The sequence below is a fragment of the Mustela nivalis genome (genome assembly GCF_964662115.1).
Source record: "Mustela nivalis genome assembly, chromosome: 1".
Taxonomy (NCBI): domain Eukaryota; kingdom Metazoa; phylum Chordata; class Mammalia; order Carnivora; family Mustelidae; genus Mustela; species Mustela nivalis.
This window is the reverse complement of record NC_139020.1, coordinates 122,069,934-122,089,785: the sequence shown is the minus strand read 5'-3', so window position 1 is coordinate 122,089,785 and position 19,852 is coordinate 122,069,934. Positions and strand designations below refer to the sequence as shown.

At 36.9% G+C, this 19,852-nt stretch overlaps 1 protein-coding gene across 5 annotated transcripts in view; it reads right to left on the bottom strand.

The window, feature by feature from the left end:
* Positions 1–19,852, bottom strand: part of PIK3CB (phosphatidylinositol-4,5-bisphosphate 3-kinase catalytic subunit beta) — a 203,417-nt gene that overhangs the window by 37,475 nt on the left and 146,090 nt on the right. For all 5 annotated transcript variants that reach the window (XM_082690404.1, XM_082690405.1, XM_082690406.1 and 2 more), the window contains 4 exons: positions 16,516–16,704; positions 11,828–11,949; positions 8,647–8,790; positions 6,925–7,024 (listed from right to left, as the gene is read on the bottom strand). In XM_082690404.1, the coding sequence (XP_082546530.1) occupies positions 6,925–7,024; positions 8,647–8,790; positions 11,828–11,949; positions 16,516–16,704 (555 nt within the window). The remainder of the gene's footprint in view (positions 1–6,924; positions 7,025–8,646; positions 8,791–11,827; positions 11,950–16,515; positions 16,705–19,852) is intronic.

Genomic DNA, 19,852 nt, shown 5'->3' with positions numbered 1-19,852 from the left:
CCTGGTCAGATACAGTTTATAGTCTGATGTTTACACCCAGACAATAATTAACACCTACAGTAAAACCTTCAGGAATCATTTCTCTAACATGCACCCAGACATCTAGACACAGTAAAGGTGTTAATTCTCCCCAATGTTTGGGGAGAATCAGTGCCAAGACTGAAACAGATTTTTCCCTGGCTTCTCCAAAGGAACCTATGGTTTTAACCATGGTAACTGCATATTGGAGGAAAGGAAAAAACCAGACCCTTTTAAACTTCTAGATACTTGCTTTGAAATGACACTAACTCTAGGAGACTCAAAATATCACTGAGGTACACCAGAGTAGATGCTTATGGAAGTAAGCACAGATATGTTTCACAGTATGCCCAATGGGTCCCAAACCCATCTCTGGCTATTTCTTCAATTCTAGAATGCATAATTGGAATAGATATACTCAGCAGCTGGCAGAATTTCCATATTGGTTCCTAGACCTATGGAGTGAGGGCTATTTTGGTGGAAAAGTCAAGCAGAAGTTATCACAACCATCTCTACCTAAAAAAACAATAAACCAAAAGCAGTACCCATTCCTGCAGGACTTAAAAGATGCAGGGGTGGTAATTCCCATCACAACCCTATTCATCTTGCCTATTTGGCCTATGCAAAGGACACACAGATCTTAGACAATTACAGTGGATCATCCTAACATTATAATTAGGTGGTATACCAAATACGGTTTTGTTGTGGAACGAAGTAACACATCCCCTGGTACTTGGTATACAACTATTGAGCTAACAAACGCTTTTTCCTCCTCCATAACTGTCAATAAAGAATCACAAGAGGTTTCCTTAAGCTGGCAAGGCCAACAATACATTTTCACTGTCCTTTCTCAGGGGTATATCAATTCTCCAGCTCTATGTCATAATTTAATTTACAGAGATCTTGATCACATCTACTCTCAACAAGATACCACTCTGACACCTTTATAATATTAGGCTGATCCAACCTAGTGAGTAAGAAACAGCAACTTAGAAGGTAGGAAATATTCCAACAAAAATTTGGGGCCTTTTACCTCAATGAAACTTGAAGCACTCAATTTATATGGAGTATTATCAAGATATTCTAAGGTAAAGAAAAATTTGTTACTCTGGGCCCTCCTACAACCAAAAATGAGACACAGTAGCTAGGGGGCCTCTCTGCATTGTAAAGATAACATATTCCTCAGGTGGGTAATGTACTGTAGTCTATTTCCTAAGTGACCTAAAAGGGTGCTAGTTTTGAATGAGATCCAAAATAAGAGAGGGTTCTGCAATAAGTTCAGACTGCTATGCAAACTGCTGTGCTACTTGGTCCTATGATCCAACAGATCTAATGGTTCTTGAACTGTCAGTGGCAGATATAGATGCTGTTTGGAGCCTCTGGCAGGCCCCTGTAGGTAAACCATAGCACAGGTCCTCAGGATTTTGGGGGAAAAAAAAAAAAAACAAACACCTGCCATCTCCAGTAGATAAATACTCTCCTTTAGAGAAACAGCTCTTAGTTTGCTAATGGGATTTCATACTGAATGTTTAAACACTGGCCACCAGGCAAGCATGTGAACTGAGCTGCCAAATATGAATTGGGTGTTATCTGACCCACCAAGCCATAAAAATGGGTGAGCAAAATAGTATTCCATCAACAAATGAAAGTGGTGTATATAAGACTAGACCAGAGCAGGTCCTGAAGGCACTATAAGTTTTATATGAAAAAGTGACTCAAATGTCCATGGTTTCCCATGCACTTGTTACACTACCTTCTTTTTCTCAGCCTGCCCCTATGTCCTCAAAGGAAGTTCCCTTCAGTCAGTTAACAAAGGAAGAAAAGAGAAGACTCAACATGATTTACAGTATGTAGGCATCATATGAAACTTGGCAACTGTGGTACTACAGTCCCTTTCTGAAACATTTCTAAAGGACTGTGCTCAAGTTCTGTTGGGCAGAACTTTGGAAACTGCAACTCACTGTTCACTTTGCTTGGAAGGAGAAATGGCCAGACATGCAATTATATACCAATTCATGAGATGTAACTAAAGCTTGGCTGATGGCCAGGGACTGAGAAGGAACATGACTAGAAAATTAGTGACAAAGAAATTTGGGGAAGAGATATGTAATAAACCTCTCTGAATGTATACCAAAGGGTGTCTCTGGAAGAGAGTTTTTATAATCAAATGGATAGGATGCCCCATTTTGTGGATACTTGTCAGCCTCTTTTTCCAATCACCCCTGTCATCATGCAATGGCTTCATGAACAAAGTGGCCAAGGTGACAGGGATAGGTGGCAGGGATGGAGGTTATACATGTGTTTAGCAATATGGACCTCCACTCACTGAAGCCTACCTGACTATGACCACCACTGAGTGACTACTGTGCCAGCAGCAGAGACCAACACTGAGATCCTAATATAGCACCATTTACCTTTACCCAGGATGGTCAGCCAGCTATCTGGTGACAGGTTGATTACACTAGACTGCTTCTACTATAGAAGGGGCAATATTCTCTTCTTACTAGAATAAACACTCAACTCTCTATATGGATTTGCCTTCTCTGCATGCAATGTTTCTGCCAAACTATCATCAGTGGAGTCACAGAACACCTTACTCACCATTGTGGTATTCCATACACCATTGCTTCTGATCAAGAAACTCATTTCACAGCAAATGAAGCTTAACAATGGGCTCATGCTCATGGTATTCATTAGTCTTACTATGTTCTTAACCTGAAGTAGCTGGCTTGACAGAAGAGTAGAATGGCCTTTGGAAGACTAAGTTACAGTACCAGCTAGGTGGCAATACCTTATAGGAGTTGGGCAAAGTTCTCCAGAAAGCTGTATATGATCCAAGTCATCATCTGCTACATGACAGTTTCTCCCACAGCCAGGACTCAAGGGTCAAAAATCAATGTTTAAAAATGTAAGCAAAAATTTTGCTTCCTTTTCCTGCACCCTTATGCTTTATGGACATAGAGGTCTTAGTTACAGAAGGAAGAATGGTTCCAGTGGGAGACATGACAATGATTCCCCTGGACTAAAAGTTAAGACTCCAGCCCAGCCACTTTGAGCTCCTTATGTCTTCATATCAACAGGCAAAGGGCGGCACAGTGATGCTGGCTAGAGTGATTGATCCTGACTAACATAGAGAAACCGGCCTACTACTCCACAGACAAAAGGAAAAGTATGCCTAGAATACAGAATATTTCTTCTAAGCATGACCATATCCTATCATTAAGACCAATGGACAATTACAAGCTAACTCAGGTAGGACTACTAATGACCTGGACCCTTCAAGAATGAAGGTTTTGGGGGGAATCTGGATGGCTCAGTTGGTTATGCAGCTGACTCCCATGTGCTCTTGCTCAAATAAATAAAATCTTTAAAAAAAAGAAAAGAAAAGAACGAAGGTTTGGGTTAACTCTGCAGGTAAAGAACCACAAGTGAAATGCTTACTAAAGGCAAGGGGAATACAGAAAGGGTTGGAAGAAGCTAGTAACAAATACCAGCTATGACCACATGACTAGTTACAGAAATGAGGATTAACTGTCATGAGTATCTCCTCCTTGTTTTGGTATGCATGTTTTTGTGTATATATGTGTATAGACTATCTGTACACAGACACACAGTCCTTGTTTCCTTCCCACTGTTTTCCTTTATCTTTCTTTTTTTAAAGATGTTATTTGAAGACAGAAAAAGAGAGAGAGAGAGCACGAGCAGGGGGAAAGGACAGAAAGAAGGGGAGAAGCAAACCCTGCTGAGCTCAGCAGAGGCCTTGATCCCAGACCCTGGGATCATGACCTGAGCCAAAGGCAGTTAATAAACTGAGCCACGCCGGTACCCCTTCCTTTATCATGTAACATAAGATGTACTGATTTTGTATCGTAGTATTTAAGCATTAATTTTATAACATATGATTTAATTTTCAGAGAAACAAGAGTAGGCAACACTCAAAGATATTACTTCTTGTGCTGGGAAAGAGGTTAGTGCATTTTTGGTTGTACTCAGGATAATTTTATCATGTTAAGGGCATTTTGAACTTGCTACAGTCTTTACCTGGAGATTAAGTATGGTTTTCAGAGCTGTGTATACATGCCAAGTTGATCTATGATGGTTAATTTTAAGTGTTAACTTGACTGGGCCATGAGGTGCCCAGAAATTTGGTCCATCATCATTCTAGGTGTGTCTGTGAGGGTGTTTTGGGATGAAATTAGCATTTGAATGGGTAGGGCCAGTAAAGCAGGTGGCCCTTCCTAATATGGGTAGGTCTTGTCAGAATCTGTGAAGTTCTGAATAGAATAAAAAAGCAGACTTTCTAGCAAATAAGAAGGAACCCTGTCTATCTGACTGCCTTGAGTTGGGACACAGGTCATTTCCTGCCCAGAATTAAAACTCCTTAGGTGTTAAGCTTGTCTGCTTTCAGACTAGAACTTCAACATTAACTTTCCCTCCCATAACTGAAGATTTCAGGACATCTCAGCTTCCATAATCACATGAGCCAATTCTTTATAATAAATCACAATCTCCGTCTTCCTTGGCTTCATTCTCTCTATACAGCTAACCCTTAAATAAAGGGTTAGAGGTACTGACTCCACCTCCAGCCCCATGAAGTTGAAAATCTGCATGTAATTTGTGACTCCTCAAAAACTTAACTGCTGGGGCGCCTGGGTGGCTCAGTGGGTTAAGCTTCTGCCTTCGGCTTGGGTCATGATCTCAGGGTCCTGGGATCGGGCCCTGCATCGGGCTCTCTGCTCAGCAGGAAGCCTGCTTCCTCCTCTCTCTCTCTGCCTGTCTCTCTGCCTACTTGTAATCTCTCTCTGTCAAATAAACAAATAAAATCTTTAAAAAAAAAAAAACTTAACTACTAATAGCCTACTGTTGATGGAAAGCCTTACCAATGACATAAACCGTCGATTAACATAATTTGTCCGTTATGTGTATTATATACTATATTCCTACAATAAAGTAAGCTAGAGGGAAGAAAATCATAGGAAGAGAAAGTACATTTACAGTACTGTACTATACCCCAAAAAATAAGTGTATAAATGGACAAATGTTATTCAAATTCATATTGTTCAAGGGTCAACCATACACATACCCAAACACACATACCCCTTTTTGGTTGTTTCTTTGTAAAATACTAACATACTCTTCACTGAACTAACACCAACTACAACATCAAAAGCTACAAGCATCTCCTCCACTGTGAACTCTTCCCTAATGTCTTAAGTTTGTTTACATGTCTGTCTTTAGTCCTTCCATAATATTCCCATTATAATAATACTATCCTAACAATCACTGACTTGTATATCTTCTTTGGTATATAAACTCCTTGATAACAATAACACAAGTATATTCACTTCACATTACCAGAACCTAACACAAATCCTGCATATAGAAAGTTCTGAGTAAATATATATTAAACCTAATAAAACCTTCTTTTATTTATTTAGAGGATACTCAATTTAAGAAAGATTATTGCTACCTGTCAATGAAGGCTATTTTATTTTGATGGCAGAAATGCTCTCATCACAACCTTCAGGGGACCAATGACCTACCAGCAAACCAAGCCTGAGCCACAGTTATGCTTCTCACTTGCAAGCAAGCTATTAAAAAAACCTTTACTATTTGCAAACACTTAGCTGTATGAATCAGGATTATCTCCAAAACAAAAGAAATAAATAGATACCAAGACTACAACTGTCAATAATAGTCCCAGATTTTGAAATTCTATATTTAGTAAAATAGTTTCATGGTTCTGTTTAATGGCTTTCATTTTATTTTAGCCTTAAAACATATTTATACTGATAAAATAACATTGCTATTTTATATATTGAATCTATGTTTAAGTTTTGATTTATAAAATAGAGTTATGGTGCTAAAAGTGTGAAAACTCCCACTAGGATTAAAAAAGATGTTAACTGGGGGCGCCTGGGTGGCTCAGTGGGTTAAGCCGCTGCCTTCGGCTCAGGTCATGATCTCAGGGTCCTGGGATCGAGCCCCGCATCGGGCTCTCTGCTCAGCAGGGAGCCTGCTTCCCCCTCTCTCTTTGTCTGCCTGCCTCTCTGCCTACTTGTGATCTCTCTGTCTGTCAAGTAAATAAATAAAATAAAAAAAAAAAAAGATGTTAATTTTATAGCTGGACAGACTTAACTTTAAAATTCATTCCTGTCACTTAATAGTGGGTTTTCAGGCAAGCTACTTAATCTCTTGGAGCCTCAGTTTCCCCCTTGTCAAATCCAGACACTATTGGCAACTACTATGGCATATTATTAGGAGAGTACTCAAGAAATATACTTCAAACACTTAATATGGTTCCTAGCATATAAGCATTTAGTACCTGACCTATCAATATCACTAATATCTTATCACCTGTCATGATTAGAAAATGAAGGCCTGCCTGGAAAGAAGATAAGGGTCTGCACACACACACACACACACACACACACACACACACATAATTTGAAAAAGCAGCTTGAGGAATCTGAATTCTAGATCCTATAACAACTATGGACTTAGTTGTCAAAATATCTCAAACTAAAACATATGGCAGAATATCTGAAACATAAATACTAACTGCAAAGAGTAACTCAGGGATATGAAAATACAGGGCCTATTTCATGACCTTTATCATCATCACCATCAAACACACTGTTAAACATGTCTAAATAGGCATTTCCTATTAAAATGTATGGCATGTTTTAATATACATACAATGAGGAATCCGTAATTGGGGGGACACTCAAATAATGTTCTGCTCAGTTTGTTGACACTTCATTTATTGACTTATAATTTAAAAATGTATTAACTAGGTTTAGTTACTAAAACCTCTATGACATAATGTGAGAAACAGCATATGATACAATTTATCAAAAGCCATATGGCAAACTGAACAGAAGATTAAAAAAAAAAATCTGATACCTGCTTGGAAAGCACTTTCATGTGCCCAACACTTCCCCGGCAGTATGCTTCAAGGATAACACCAAATTGTACTGAGACAGCAGGAATATGCACTTCTGACCTACAAATAAATTAATACTATTAAGACAGGCTGCTTATAAAACACTTCAGATCACCAAATAAAAATACTGACTTCATATTCTATTATGAAATAAACTTCTGATGCCAATCAAAAAAAGAACACATTATCTTATTCACAATTATTAGTGGGATGGTCAACTTTCCAAGTCTTTAAACACCACAGTTCAAAACCATGTAATTTTGTAGTTAATTTCTTATTAAAAAAAATTCAAAATACTCACATCTCACCTTATTACTTTTTATAGTTGAAATGGTAATACTGCCAATTAAATGACAATAAAAAAGTGAAGATTCATATCACACAATTGACTAGTCACTCAATTAGCTTCTATACAATTTTCTCTCACTTAAAGAATGCTGTACATGTTTGAAAAAGGAAGGAATACCATGTTTTGTTATTCCTTGGAGGACTTAAAATTAGGAAGACTGAACTGCAGGAGAAGATAATAAGTTTAAAATAAGAAAGGAGGGGCGCCTGGGTGGCTCAGTGGGTTAAGCCGCTGCCTTCGGCTCAGGTCATGATCTCAGGGTCCTGGGATTGAGCCCCACGTCGGGCTCTCTGTTCAGCAGGGAGCCTGCTTCCCCCTCTCTCTCTGCCTGCCTCTCCATCTACTTGTGATCTCTCTCTGTCAAATAAATAAATAAAATATTATAAATAAATAAATAAATAAAATAAGAAAGGAAAATCTCGGGGCACCTGGGAGGCTCAGTGGGTTAAAGCCTCTGCCTTCGGCTCAGGTCATGATCTCAGGGTCCTGGGATCGAGCCCCACATTGGGCTCTCTGCTCAGCAGAGAGGCTGCTTCCCTTCCCCTCTCTCTGCCTACTTGTGATCTGTGTCAAATGAATAAATAAAAATATTTAAAAAAAAAAGAAAGGAAAATCTCTACGAATAATAAGGAAGTCAAGATTCAGAAATATAACCCCCCAAATTAACATCAAAATAATATAGAGCTTATTTTCCTTAAGAACTTTGGCAAAAATGGAGTTAAGTCATATTTTTCTGATAATCATTAGTTTTAATATTCTGACGTGCAGATGAAAATGACTGAAAAATGTCAGAAATGAGGAGCCAACAGTTTTCCCAGGAGAGAAGAATTTTAGTTATCCTTCTTGATTTTACTCCTATGTAAACTTGGTAAAATAAGACTCATGTATTTCTGAAAATGGCCTAATAAAGAAGCCAAAAATAACATTGCTGTTCCCACAGAAAAACTTTAAAACCCCTACCTATTAGTAGCAATGATAATATTACTACCTACCCAAAGCGTTTTGGAAAGAATTGTAAGTCAGGTTTTAGCTCAAATACATTGTAAGTACATAATAAGTACATTTGACAAGAAAATAGCAACACATTAATTATTTGTTTGTTAAAAATCAAGGAGGCTTGGTGGGATACTTAATCTGAATTAGTTTTCCAAATCCTGAAAATTAAGATTTGGGTATCAAGAAATAGGAGAAGACACCAAGACAAGTGCTAATGTTACAGATGGCTCAGAAACAACAAAAGCAGCTGATGAGTACACTAAATGTCCTGTATTATGCTGATTTATATTTACAAAAGCACAAGGTGGACTCAAATTGAAAAATATAGAACACTTACCTAAGGTGCCAAAAGAGAAACTGCCCTATTCTCCGATTAGCCAGTGCTCTTTCTAATAGGAATCTAGAGAGGGCACAATCAAGAAAAGGCTCATATTTTAAAACTTGCACCAGTTGTAAAAGATATTGAGAGAGCTCTTCATCACTAAAAGAAACAAAGAAGAGAATAAGTCACTCAACAACTAGTGGCAGAAAAAGACCCTTCTGATCAAACTATCAAATACTAACTTGCTGAAACACAATGGTTCGTGGGGGTAAGGCCTGTTGCATGCTTACATTCACTATTCCACTGTTAAAATAACACAAGAAAAGCTCAGGATTTCCTGTGGGCAGGAGGGGAAGTGAAAAGGAAAGGAGCAAAGAACAGGTATGTGGGGCATCTTAATTATCTAGGTTGATATGATTAATGACTGTACTTACAATCAGCCCAGAGATTAAAAAAAAAAAAAAATCAGGTACATAAATACTGATTTCTGATAATGCTGGAATAGTGATATACTCAGTCAACCAGTTTTTTAAAATAAAAATTCCATCAGTAATTTAGCAATTTATTTTTCTTTCCTATCATTAGGATTAAGTAATTCCTTTTCACAGATAGTGAATGTTAAAATATTAACTTAATAGTTTAAAGGATAAGGAAATGAGTATATGTACAAGTGGGAACTGATTCACTGAATTAATACAACATAATGTTGTAATTAAATGAGCTGAATTAATATTAGTAGTTTAGTTTGTGTCATATATAAACACACTCTCATCAGAGGCAATTCGAGTGGTCAGGTAAGATATGAATCCCAAGTCCTCTACTTGCTAACTGTAGTCTTGGGCAATAAATGGTTAAGAAAATAATCTAATGCAGCTCTGGGACTGAAACCCAGGGCACTATTTTTAAAAACAAACAAATAAACAAAAAAACCTCATAAGCAGAAAATTTATCAAAGGAAAACTCATCAGAATTACCAAATGGAACACGGAGATCACCGCAATCTCCTCCTGTAGATCAACACATTTAAGAAAAACACTTGGCCAGGCACCTGGGTGGCTCAGAGGGTAAAGCCGCTGCCTTCGGCTCAGGTCATGATCTCAGGGTCCTGGGATCGAGTCTTGCATCGGGCTCTCTGCTCAGCAGGGAGCCTGCTTCCCTCTCTCTCTCTGCCTGCCTTTCTGTCTACTTGTGATCTCTCTCTGTCAAATAAATAAATAAAATCTTAAAAAAACAAAAACAAAACAAAACAAAAAAAAACCAACCACTTGGCTCAGCCCAAAGCAGGCCAAGTAGCCGCTTCCCCTCAGGTCTCCAAACTTAGGAAAACTAAGAAGCAACTGGGAGCCTCATTTTTTAAAACTACTCAACAATCTTAAGTTTACTGTAAAATCTTTGCCCTTTATAAAACCTGCAAGTGAGGTAAAAGACAGAAAGGAAGTACTGAAACAGAAGGAGGCTCCTTTTTTCCTCATACTTTGAACTTTACTCCCCTAAAACAGCAACTATGGAAGAGTTTGTGTAATTTCTTTTGGATATCACATGACTTTTAAAAAGAAGAAAAAGGATAACAGTATCCATAATTTTCTGAGAACTTATCTTTTTCCAATAACCATATAGTATAATCTTCATTTTTGAGACTGGCAATGAATAAACCTAAAAATGCCCGGTGTCTGAGACTGTTTCAGTAACGACATTTCTTCAAATAAAGCTCATAGATTTTCACACATATACTGGCCAAAGGGAACTGTATAAGCATGTTCACTGCAGCACTGTTTATAATACTGTTTATTTGGAGAAAACAAAAATGTTCCTCAATAAGGAAATGGAGTAAATAAGATATATCCCTACAACAGAATATTTCATAGTAGTCAAAGAAACAAACTATTATCTATATGCAATGGGAGAGAATGACCTCAAAAACCTACGGTGGGTTTTTAAAAAGCAAAATTTAAAATAAAATATATAGTAAGACATATTGGTGTAATAATGTTGGGGCGCCTGGGTGGCTCAGTGGGTTAAAACCTCTGCCGTCAGCTCAGGTCATGATCCCAAGGTCCTAGGATCAAGCACTGCATCGAGCTCTCTGCTCGGCAGGGAGCCTGCTTCCCCCTCTCTCTTGGCCTACTTGTAATCTCTGTCAAATAAACAAACAAAATCTTTAAAAAAAAAAATTTTTTTTAAAATGCACAATGTTACTCTATATTTTTATAGTTATAAAAATGTAGTATAAACAAAAAAATGTGGTACAGAAAGATACATGACAAATTCATGATAATGGCTGTTTTGGGGAAGTAAAAGTAATTAGCACTAGGTAAAGTAACTACGAGGATTTCACTTTAAACTATAATGTTATTTGCTTAGAAGTATTTTTAAAAAATGACAAAATACTAACATTTCTTAATTCTGAGTGGTGGACAGCAAAGAGTTAACATAACAGCAGGCCTGAACTTTATCCTCTTAAAAAAAAAAAAAAAAAAAAGCAAGCCTGTTAACACTCTGGTCCTTTTGGCTGGCATTTGGAAACATAGATTTCAGAAGGCTTCCCACCACCTAACAGGTAAGAGTGGCTTTGTGTGCATAAACTATTCTTACAAAGTGTATGGTTTATGCTCAATACTCATTTTTTTGGGAGTCTAGAATTTTGCTTTTGTGTTAGGCAAAGGGGGCTTCTGTGACTAGCCCCCAATAAAAATTCTGACTGCCACATCTCTAAGACGCTTCCCCAGTGGATAATTATTTCAGACATGTTGTCACAACTCATTGTTGGAGGAATTAAGTATATTCACTGTGATTCCACTAGTAAAGAATTCTTAGAAGCTCCTACATGGTTTCCTCTAGACTGCTCTATGAATCGTTTTCTTTTGCCAATTCTACACTGTCTCCTTTTGCTGTAATAAATCACAGCCAAAGTATGAATATATGTGGAATCTTGTGAATTGTAATGAACTGTAGAAACCAAGGGTGATCTTGGGTACCTCCTAACCCAGTGTTTTTTTGCTTTTTGTTTTATAATAGAATAAACATGAAAGAAGAGGGAGAGATGGAGATCGAAAGGGAGAGAGAAAAAACACTTTAAAATCTGAATAATTCCGAGCTCTTTCCTTTCTTATGACACATTCAAGCAGACATCACCTTCTCTATCTACCCCCCAAGTTATTATATATCCTCTCCCCCAAGAAAGCCACCTGGAGAATACCTCATCTGTCGCAGGCAGCCCACAGCATATTCTCTCACGTACTGATCTGGATAGTTGAAATCTAGAAGCTCTAACGCCTCCCGGGGGGGCAGTTTAGGCCAAATCTGAAGTAGTGCCTGAAGCTGTTGAAAAATTAAAACTGGTTCAGAAATTATAAGGGAGAAAAGTAATCTACTTCTCCTTGACACACAGGAGCAGAGATGGGTCAAAAGAAAGGAAAAGCATACCTGCAATTACTGAGGCCTCAAAACTCCACTCCTGTTAACGTGGATTAGTAAAGACTATCTTTGTTGAAATATTCTATAAATAAGCAATGAAGTACTTACCTGGGAATAGAATGATACACTGAATATAATCATTAACTATTAAATAACTTTTCAAAGGAAAAAAGAGAGAAAAAAGATCAAGAAATACTTAAAGGTAAAATTCAAAGTACAAATATAAGTACACACTCAAGCTAATGACAGGCAATTTACATATAAAAAGTTCATTAATAACTCAACATAAAATTATTTTGAGGGAGCTTATTTCCAGTTCTTAATACTTTTAAGAATATCTATCACTGGGGCGCCTGGGTGGCTCAGTGGGTTAAAGCCTCTGCCTTCAGCTCAGGTCATGATCCCAGAGTCCTGGGATGGAGCCCCAAGTCTGGCTCTCTGCTCAGCAGGGAGCCTGCTTGTGATCTCTTGTCTGTCAAATAAATTAATAAATAAATAATCTTTAAAAAAAAAAAAAAAAAGAAAGAAAGAAAAAGAAAAAAGAATATCTATCACTTAACAGATTTTTTTTATTGACCATAACAAGTTTACACCCTTTAAATCATAGTGACTAAAAAGAAAGTTTATTTTCTATAAATAAGGTAAAAACAGCCAGTCCCCTATTTACAGATGCCACTTAGAAATGATCTAGACAGAATAAAAAGGAATCCCTCCACAGGGATGAGTGGGGACTGCAGTGGAGGGTGGATTTGGGCAGAAATGTCTTCATCTTTGGAAACCCTACTTCCAGAGAGCCCAACCTAGAAAGAACTCTTATCTGTCTCCCATCAGAGCACTGTGAGACTCATCCTCTTCCTCAAGGTTAATTGTATTTATAGCATGTACTCTTATTAGGGATGGTTAAATGAGAAGAGGAGTGATTATGGAAGAGAGAGAAAAAAATTTTGATAACTATGATTTGTGGCCCTCCAAAGTTCAACTCTATTTGACAAAACCATATTCTATATTATCACATCATATCTATGTGATATTTGGTATCGCATGAGTAGCATGTAAGTAGCACCTGGAATCCAAAGAAGACACACAAAATGTGTGCAAGAATAGGGTTACAAAAATATGGAAAAGAGATGGCAGTAACTGGAGGACTTCTCTCAACAGACTGCCAACCTCACAGTCATACTGCAAAAAGTGACCTAAGAATATCTGCTGTCTAGCTACCTTGTCATTTGTCATTTAAGTTTTTATGAGACTTGGGCTTTGAGAACTAAATAAAAATCATTCTTATTTTATTATTTTAATTCTACTAATTATTCAGGCTCTCTCATTAATTAGGTCAGGTGCCAAAATAGGTCAATAATACTTGAATGAATATCTAGAAGCTGTTTATTTTCTCATATCAAGCAAATTTTACCTCACTAAAGATACTTTTTAAAAATTGATTTTTCTATTAATTTCACATTTGCAGAAAAAATAACCTTTGAATAACTTTTAACAATTTGATTATATTGCTATTATTACTAACTACTAACAGTTACGAAATTTGATATTACAATTTACATAATTATATAAATAATTCAAATACAGTAAAATATTAGTTTAACTTTTTCTTAAATTTTTGTTTAATTATTCTTAAACTTGTGTAAATAAAAGGAATAAGCTTTATACTTGCTCTTTTTATGTATACAGCACATAAGCACATATATACATATTGTACATAAAAAGACAAATACTTACCCATGGATCAAAATATCATGGGGAAAAAAAAAATATCATGGGGATGGGGCTATTAGGGGAAAAAATGTCTAAACAGGCTCCTAACAGAGGCGACTAGGTGGCCCAGTTGGTTAAGCATCTGCCTGTGGCTCAGGTCATGATTCCAGGGTTCTGTAAGCCAACCCCATATCATATATGGCTCCCTGCTCAATGGAGAGTCTGCTTCTCCCTCTCCTTGCTTCTCCCTACCCCTCCCCGCCACTCACACGTAAGCACTCTTTCTCTCTCAAATAAATAAACAAAATCTTTAAAGGGGGGGAAGTGCTCCTAACAAGTGTAAAAATTTTTGACAAATATGGGCTTAAAGGTAAGAAACACCTACCTCATACGACTTTTCATCACTGATGGGATTCCCTCCCCACTTTGCCCAAGGTCCTAAGGGAACAGAAATCCCCATTATGGATATGGGAAATAGGGGGACCATATCCAAGGTCTGAAACAATAGTTTAAAGGTTAAACTATGCTGTGAGTTAAAAACAGCTCTACTATTGGAAGGAAGTTGCCTTTGGTAAATTTATTTACAATTATTAAAGAATTAATTTATATAAATGTAAAACGAAATAAAATATCAAAACTTACTACTTCAGTTTGTGTAAAGCTAAGGAAGTGAATAGGGAAGAGAAATCTGATTCAATGATATAAATAATGAAAACAGTGCTAATTAACTACCTGCCTTCTGCAAAGCCTATTGAAACCACTTCTACATTATTATTTTCCTGTGGCTTAATGGAGGACTACTCTTTTTTTTTTTCTCTTGGGGTGGGGGTGGTGGAGAAAGGCTTCTATAGAATTTTCACCCATGGCTTATCCCCTAGGATCAGAATACAAACTTTACACCAGACTTCTGGCTCTCCACTTCTTAAAGTAGTCAATTTACTAAAAATACAGTTTATTCATTCTTTTGTATCCATACACTTTTTATTCCAACAACTTTTTTTTCTCTAGACTACTAAAAATAGGGATTAGGATTGGCTAATCCTAAATTGAAGATGTTTTATCTGAAAACAACGCTTTAGGTTACCTCTTGGAAATGAGATAAGTGTGCCAAATTCCAAAATGTAAAAATTTATATCCCCATGCTCATATAAATAAATAGTAGTGGTACCTGGGTGGCTCAAGAGGTTAAGCACTGGCTCTTGATTTTAACCCAGGTCATGATTGCAGGGTCCTGGGATCCAGCCCAGCATCAGGATTTTTTGCCCTTAGTATTCTCTCTCTCCTCTTCCTTGTCCCTCCCCTACTTGCATGCTCTCTCTCTCTCCAAAATAAATAAATCAATATTTTTTTTTTAAAAAAGGAAAGAAATAGGGGCGCCTGGGTGGCTCAGTGGGTTAAGCCGCTGCCTTCGGCTCAGGTCATGATCTCAGAGTCCTGGGATCGAGTCCCGCATCGGGCTCTCTGCTCAGCGGAGAGCCTGCTTCCCTCTCTCTCTCTCTGCCTGCCTCTCCATCTACTTGTGATTTCTCTCTGTAAAATAAATAAATAAAATCTTTAAAAAATAAATAAATAAATAAATAAATAAATAAAAAAGGAAAGAAATATTAAGCAAAAACTAGCTTTTTTTTTTTTTTAAAGATTTGAGAGAGAACACACAGGCATGCTAGTGGGGGGAGGAGCAGAGGGAGAGGTTCCTCAAGCCCACTCCTTACTTAGCATGGAGGCTGAAGCCCTGGTGGATTTCACAGCCCATGAGATCATGACCTGAGCCAGAACCAAGAGTCTGTGGTGAACAAAATGAACCACGCAGACGCCCTTCGTTCTGTTTTCTGACAGATGAAACAAGAAACCTCTCTCTCAGTATCTTTTAAGAGTACAGCAAGAAATTTCTTCTAATTCTTTTTTTTTTCCTTAAGATTTTTTATTTATTTATTTTACAGAGAGAGAGAGAGAGCACAAGTAGGCAGAGAGGCAGGTGGGGGGCGAGGGGGGGGCAGGCTCCCTGCTGAGCAGAGTCCGATGCGGGGCTCATCCCAGGACCTTGAGATCATGACCTGAGCCAAAGGCAGCCGCTTAACCCACTGAACCACCGAGGCACCCCTGACTTTTATTTTTTTTTTTAAGATTTTTTTTTTTTAATTTACTTGTTTGACAGACAGAGATCACAAGTAGGCAGCGAGGCAGGCAGAGAGAGAGGGGGAAGCAGGTTCCCTGTGGAGCAGAGATATTTGTGATACTGCCTACTTGTGATTTCTGTCAAATAAATAAATAAAATCTTAAAAAAAAAAATACTGCCCACCCAAAATGAATGTTAAAAACTGATCTAAAAGGTTTACGCTCTAAAGTATTAGCTTCTAGAAATAGAAGTAATTTTCAAACAATACATATTCATTTTAGAATAGTCAATGCAAAGATTAAAGTCATTTTAAGATTAAAACTTTGGAACTCACTGATGAATCTGTTAGAAATAATCCAGAACTTACTATATGCAGGCAGTAATTATAGATGATTACACCAAAAGCAATGTTTTAATTGTTCTTAGTGGAAGATACAGGAAACCTATCTAGAATCTGGGAATTTAAAATCTTGAACTTTCTAGTCTGTCATTTGGAGTATATGTAAGAGTTTAAAATCTGAAAACTTCTCTTATTATAGAAAGTTATCCAACGTATGGAGATATCCCTGTATAAGAAAGGACAATTTACATGAGATTAACCATATATGTCCCCAAAAAGAATTACAAAAATTATGTTCTGTTACCTGAGCAACATCCTCAAGTTTATTCCACTTGATTGACAGCAGTAATTTTGGCAGTGACTGTGGGAAATTCTCTCTGCAATCTTGCCGCAGAGTCCAAATAAGATCCATTTCATTCTCACACAATTGAGACAAGGGATCCCTGTCCAAGATTTCTTTTAGTACAGCAAGAAACTTTTTTCCACCTCGACTCTAAGAAAGTAAAATTTCTCATTTATTACATAATTTAATTCCATGAACATCACTGTCAAACACTTAGCAAAATTATATATAAGGAATTTATAAATAATTTATAAGCTTTAAAATAAGATACGAAAGATCTGATCCCTTAAAAAAATTAATAAAGATAGATGCCCTTTTCATAAGTTGGTAGCATATTAAATTTGTAAGCTAAGGATGAAATAAAGTATTCTCCAAGAGTTCTAAAAAAGGGGGTTTCCCCTTCCTGTTTCTTTAAAAATCCATGCAAACGCTAGGTGGCAGAATTGCAATTTGGATTAAAAAGTCCTTTATTATTTAAATTGATTTCTTTCTATCCTTCCATTTTAATTTTCAATTGCTATAAACAAATCAACAAAGACAAAACAGACATACTAGGTTTTTTCTTTTTTTAAGAGTTTATTTATTTATTTGTCAGAGAGAGAAAAAAAGAGCAGAAGCAAGGAGAGTGAGAGCCAGAGGGAGAAGCAGACTCCCACTGAGCAAGGAGCATGATCCTGGAAGGACCCTGGGTTCATGACTGACTCAAAGACGGACTGAGCCACCCAGACATCCCCAAACATACAAAGTTTAAAAAAAAAAAAAAAAAAAAAGCATAAGTGTCTTGTTGGTTCAGAGGCATTAAAACCATTTAGATTTAGATTAAGAACTGAATCCTTGGGACACCTGGGTGGCTCCATGAGTTAAAAGCCTCTGCCTTGGCCTCCGGTAGTGATGCGGTATCAAGCCCCACATCAGGCTCTCTGCTCCTCAGGGAGCCTGTTTACCACCAACACCCCCCCCCCTGCTTGTGAGCTCTGCCTGTCAAATAAATAAATAAATAAATAAAATCTTAAAAAAAAAAAAAAAAAAAAAAAAAAAAAGAACTGAATCCTGGCTAAAACTAAACATGAAACAAATATTATCCCATTTTCTTCCCCAATTTGTACAAGAGTATACTAAAATAATGAAGATGGCCCAATCTATTTTTTGGATCTACACTCTGAATTGTAGCAACATTAAAAGAAAGAGATTCATTTCCCCACACTTAAAGTAGAACTATACTATTTAGGCCAAAATACATTAAAAACAAAAACAAAACAGGGACACCTGGGTGGCTCAGTCAGTTGAAGGCTGGACTCCTGGTTTTCAGCTCAGGTCATGACCTCAGGGTCAGAGATTAAGCCTTGTGCTGGGCTCCCTATTCTGTGGGAAGTCTGCTTGAGGTTCTCTTTCCTTCTCCCTCGCCCCCACCCAACTGCTTATGTGTGCATGCTCTCTTTAAAATAAATAAAATCTTTAAAAAAAACAAAAAACAAAACCTCTCCAGAATAACCAGGCAAGATTCTGTAAAATCGTATATTCTATTATTTATAATTTTGTACTTGATGTTTCTAAATGGAATTTCATATAAGCATTAAAATAGTCATGCTAATTTTCTAAAGTAATGAGATTCAAAATAACACATATGTACAAAAGAATGGGGGTTATGATTATCTACATAGATGTCTATGTAGAAAATCTGAAAGAACAAAAATATTATTGGAACCAATGAATAATTAAAGCAAGACTGTAGGACACGATTTATTTATTTTTTTTTTTTTTAAAGATTTTATTTATTTATTTGACAGAGAGAAATCACAAGTAGGCAGAGAGGCAGGCAGAGAGAGAGAGAGAGAGAGGAGGAAGCAGGCTCCCTGCTGAGCAGAGAGCCCGATGCGGGACTCGATCCCAGGACCCTGAGATCATGACCTGAGCCGAAGGCAGCGGCTTAACCACTGAGCCACCCAGGCGCCCTAGGACACGATTTAGTAAACAAAAGTAAACTGCTTTTCCATATATCAGCAATAAACAAGTGGATTTTGAAATTAAAAATCTAATATCACATTAGCACCTAAATATGAAAACTTAAACAAAATATGTACAAAATCCATATATAATGAAAATTATAGATCTCTGATGAAAGAAATCAAGTAACTAAATAGATATTCCATGTTCATGAATAGGAAGATTGTATATATGTCCAAAATTAGCTCTTCTAATGTAATCAAGAGATTCAATGCAAACCCCATCAAAATTTTATAGATATTGACAAACTGACTCTAAAGTTATATGGAGTGGCAAAAGACCCAGAAAATCCAACACAATACTGAAGAAGAAAAAGGTGAAGGACTGATACTACCCAAATTAGTAAAAATAAATGTGAAATACCAAACTATTAAACTCCCAGAAAATAACACAGGAGAAAACCTAGATGACCTGGGCTTTGGCAATGACTTTTTACATGTTAACACCAAATGCATGACCTATCAATAAAAAAACTGATAAACTAACTACTTCATGAAATTTAAAATTAATTGCTCTGTGAAAGACACTATCAAGAGAATGAAAACACAAGCTACAGACTGGGGGAAAATATCTGTAAAGACTTATCTGATAAAGGGCTGTTATCCAAAATAAACAAAGAACTTTAAAAACTTAACTATTAGAAAATAAACCATCAAACTAAAATACGAGTCAAAGACCTGAACAAATACCTCACCAGATAAGATACAGGCACAGCAAAGAAACATATGAAAAGATGCTTAAAATCCTATGTCATCAGGGAAATGCAAATTAAAACAAAAGTGAGGTAAAACTACACACCTATTAGAATGGCCCAAATTCAGAACACTGACAACATGGAATGCTGTCAAGGATGTGGAACAACTCTTATTCACTGGTGGCAGGAATGTAAAATACTACAATAACGCAGAGGAAGACAGTTTCACAGTTTCTTACAAACTAAACATACTCTTACCATACAATCCAGTAATCACGCTCCTTGGTATTTACCAAAAGGAGTTGAAAACTTATGCCCACAAAAAACCTGCACACAGATGTTCAGAGCAGCTTTATTCAAAACTGTCAAAACTTGGAAGCAACCAAGATGTCGTTCAGTGGGGTAAATGGATAAACTGTAATACACAGAATGGAATATTATTTATCATTAAGAGGAAATGAGCTTTCATGCCACAAAGACATGGAGGAACCTTAATTCCTGCTAAGGGAAAGAAGCCAGTTTGAAAAGACTACAAACTGTATGATTCTTTTTTTTTTTTTGGTATAATTCTAAATTATACAAAATTTAGGTCAAATTATG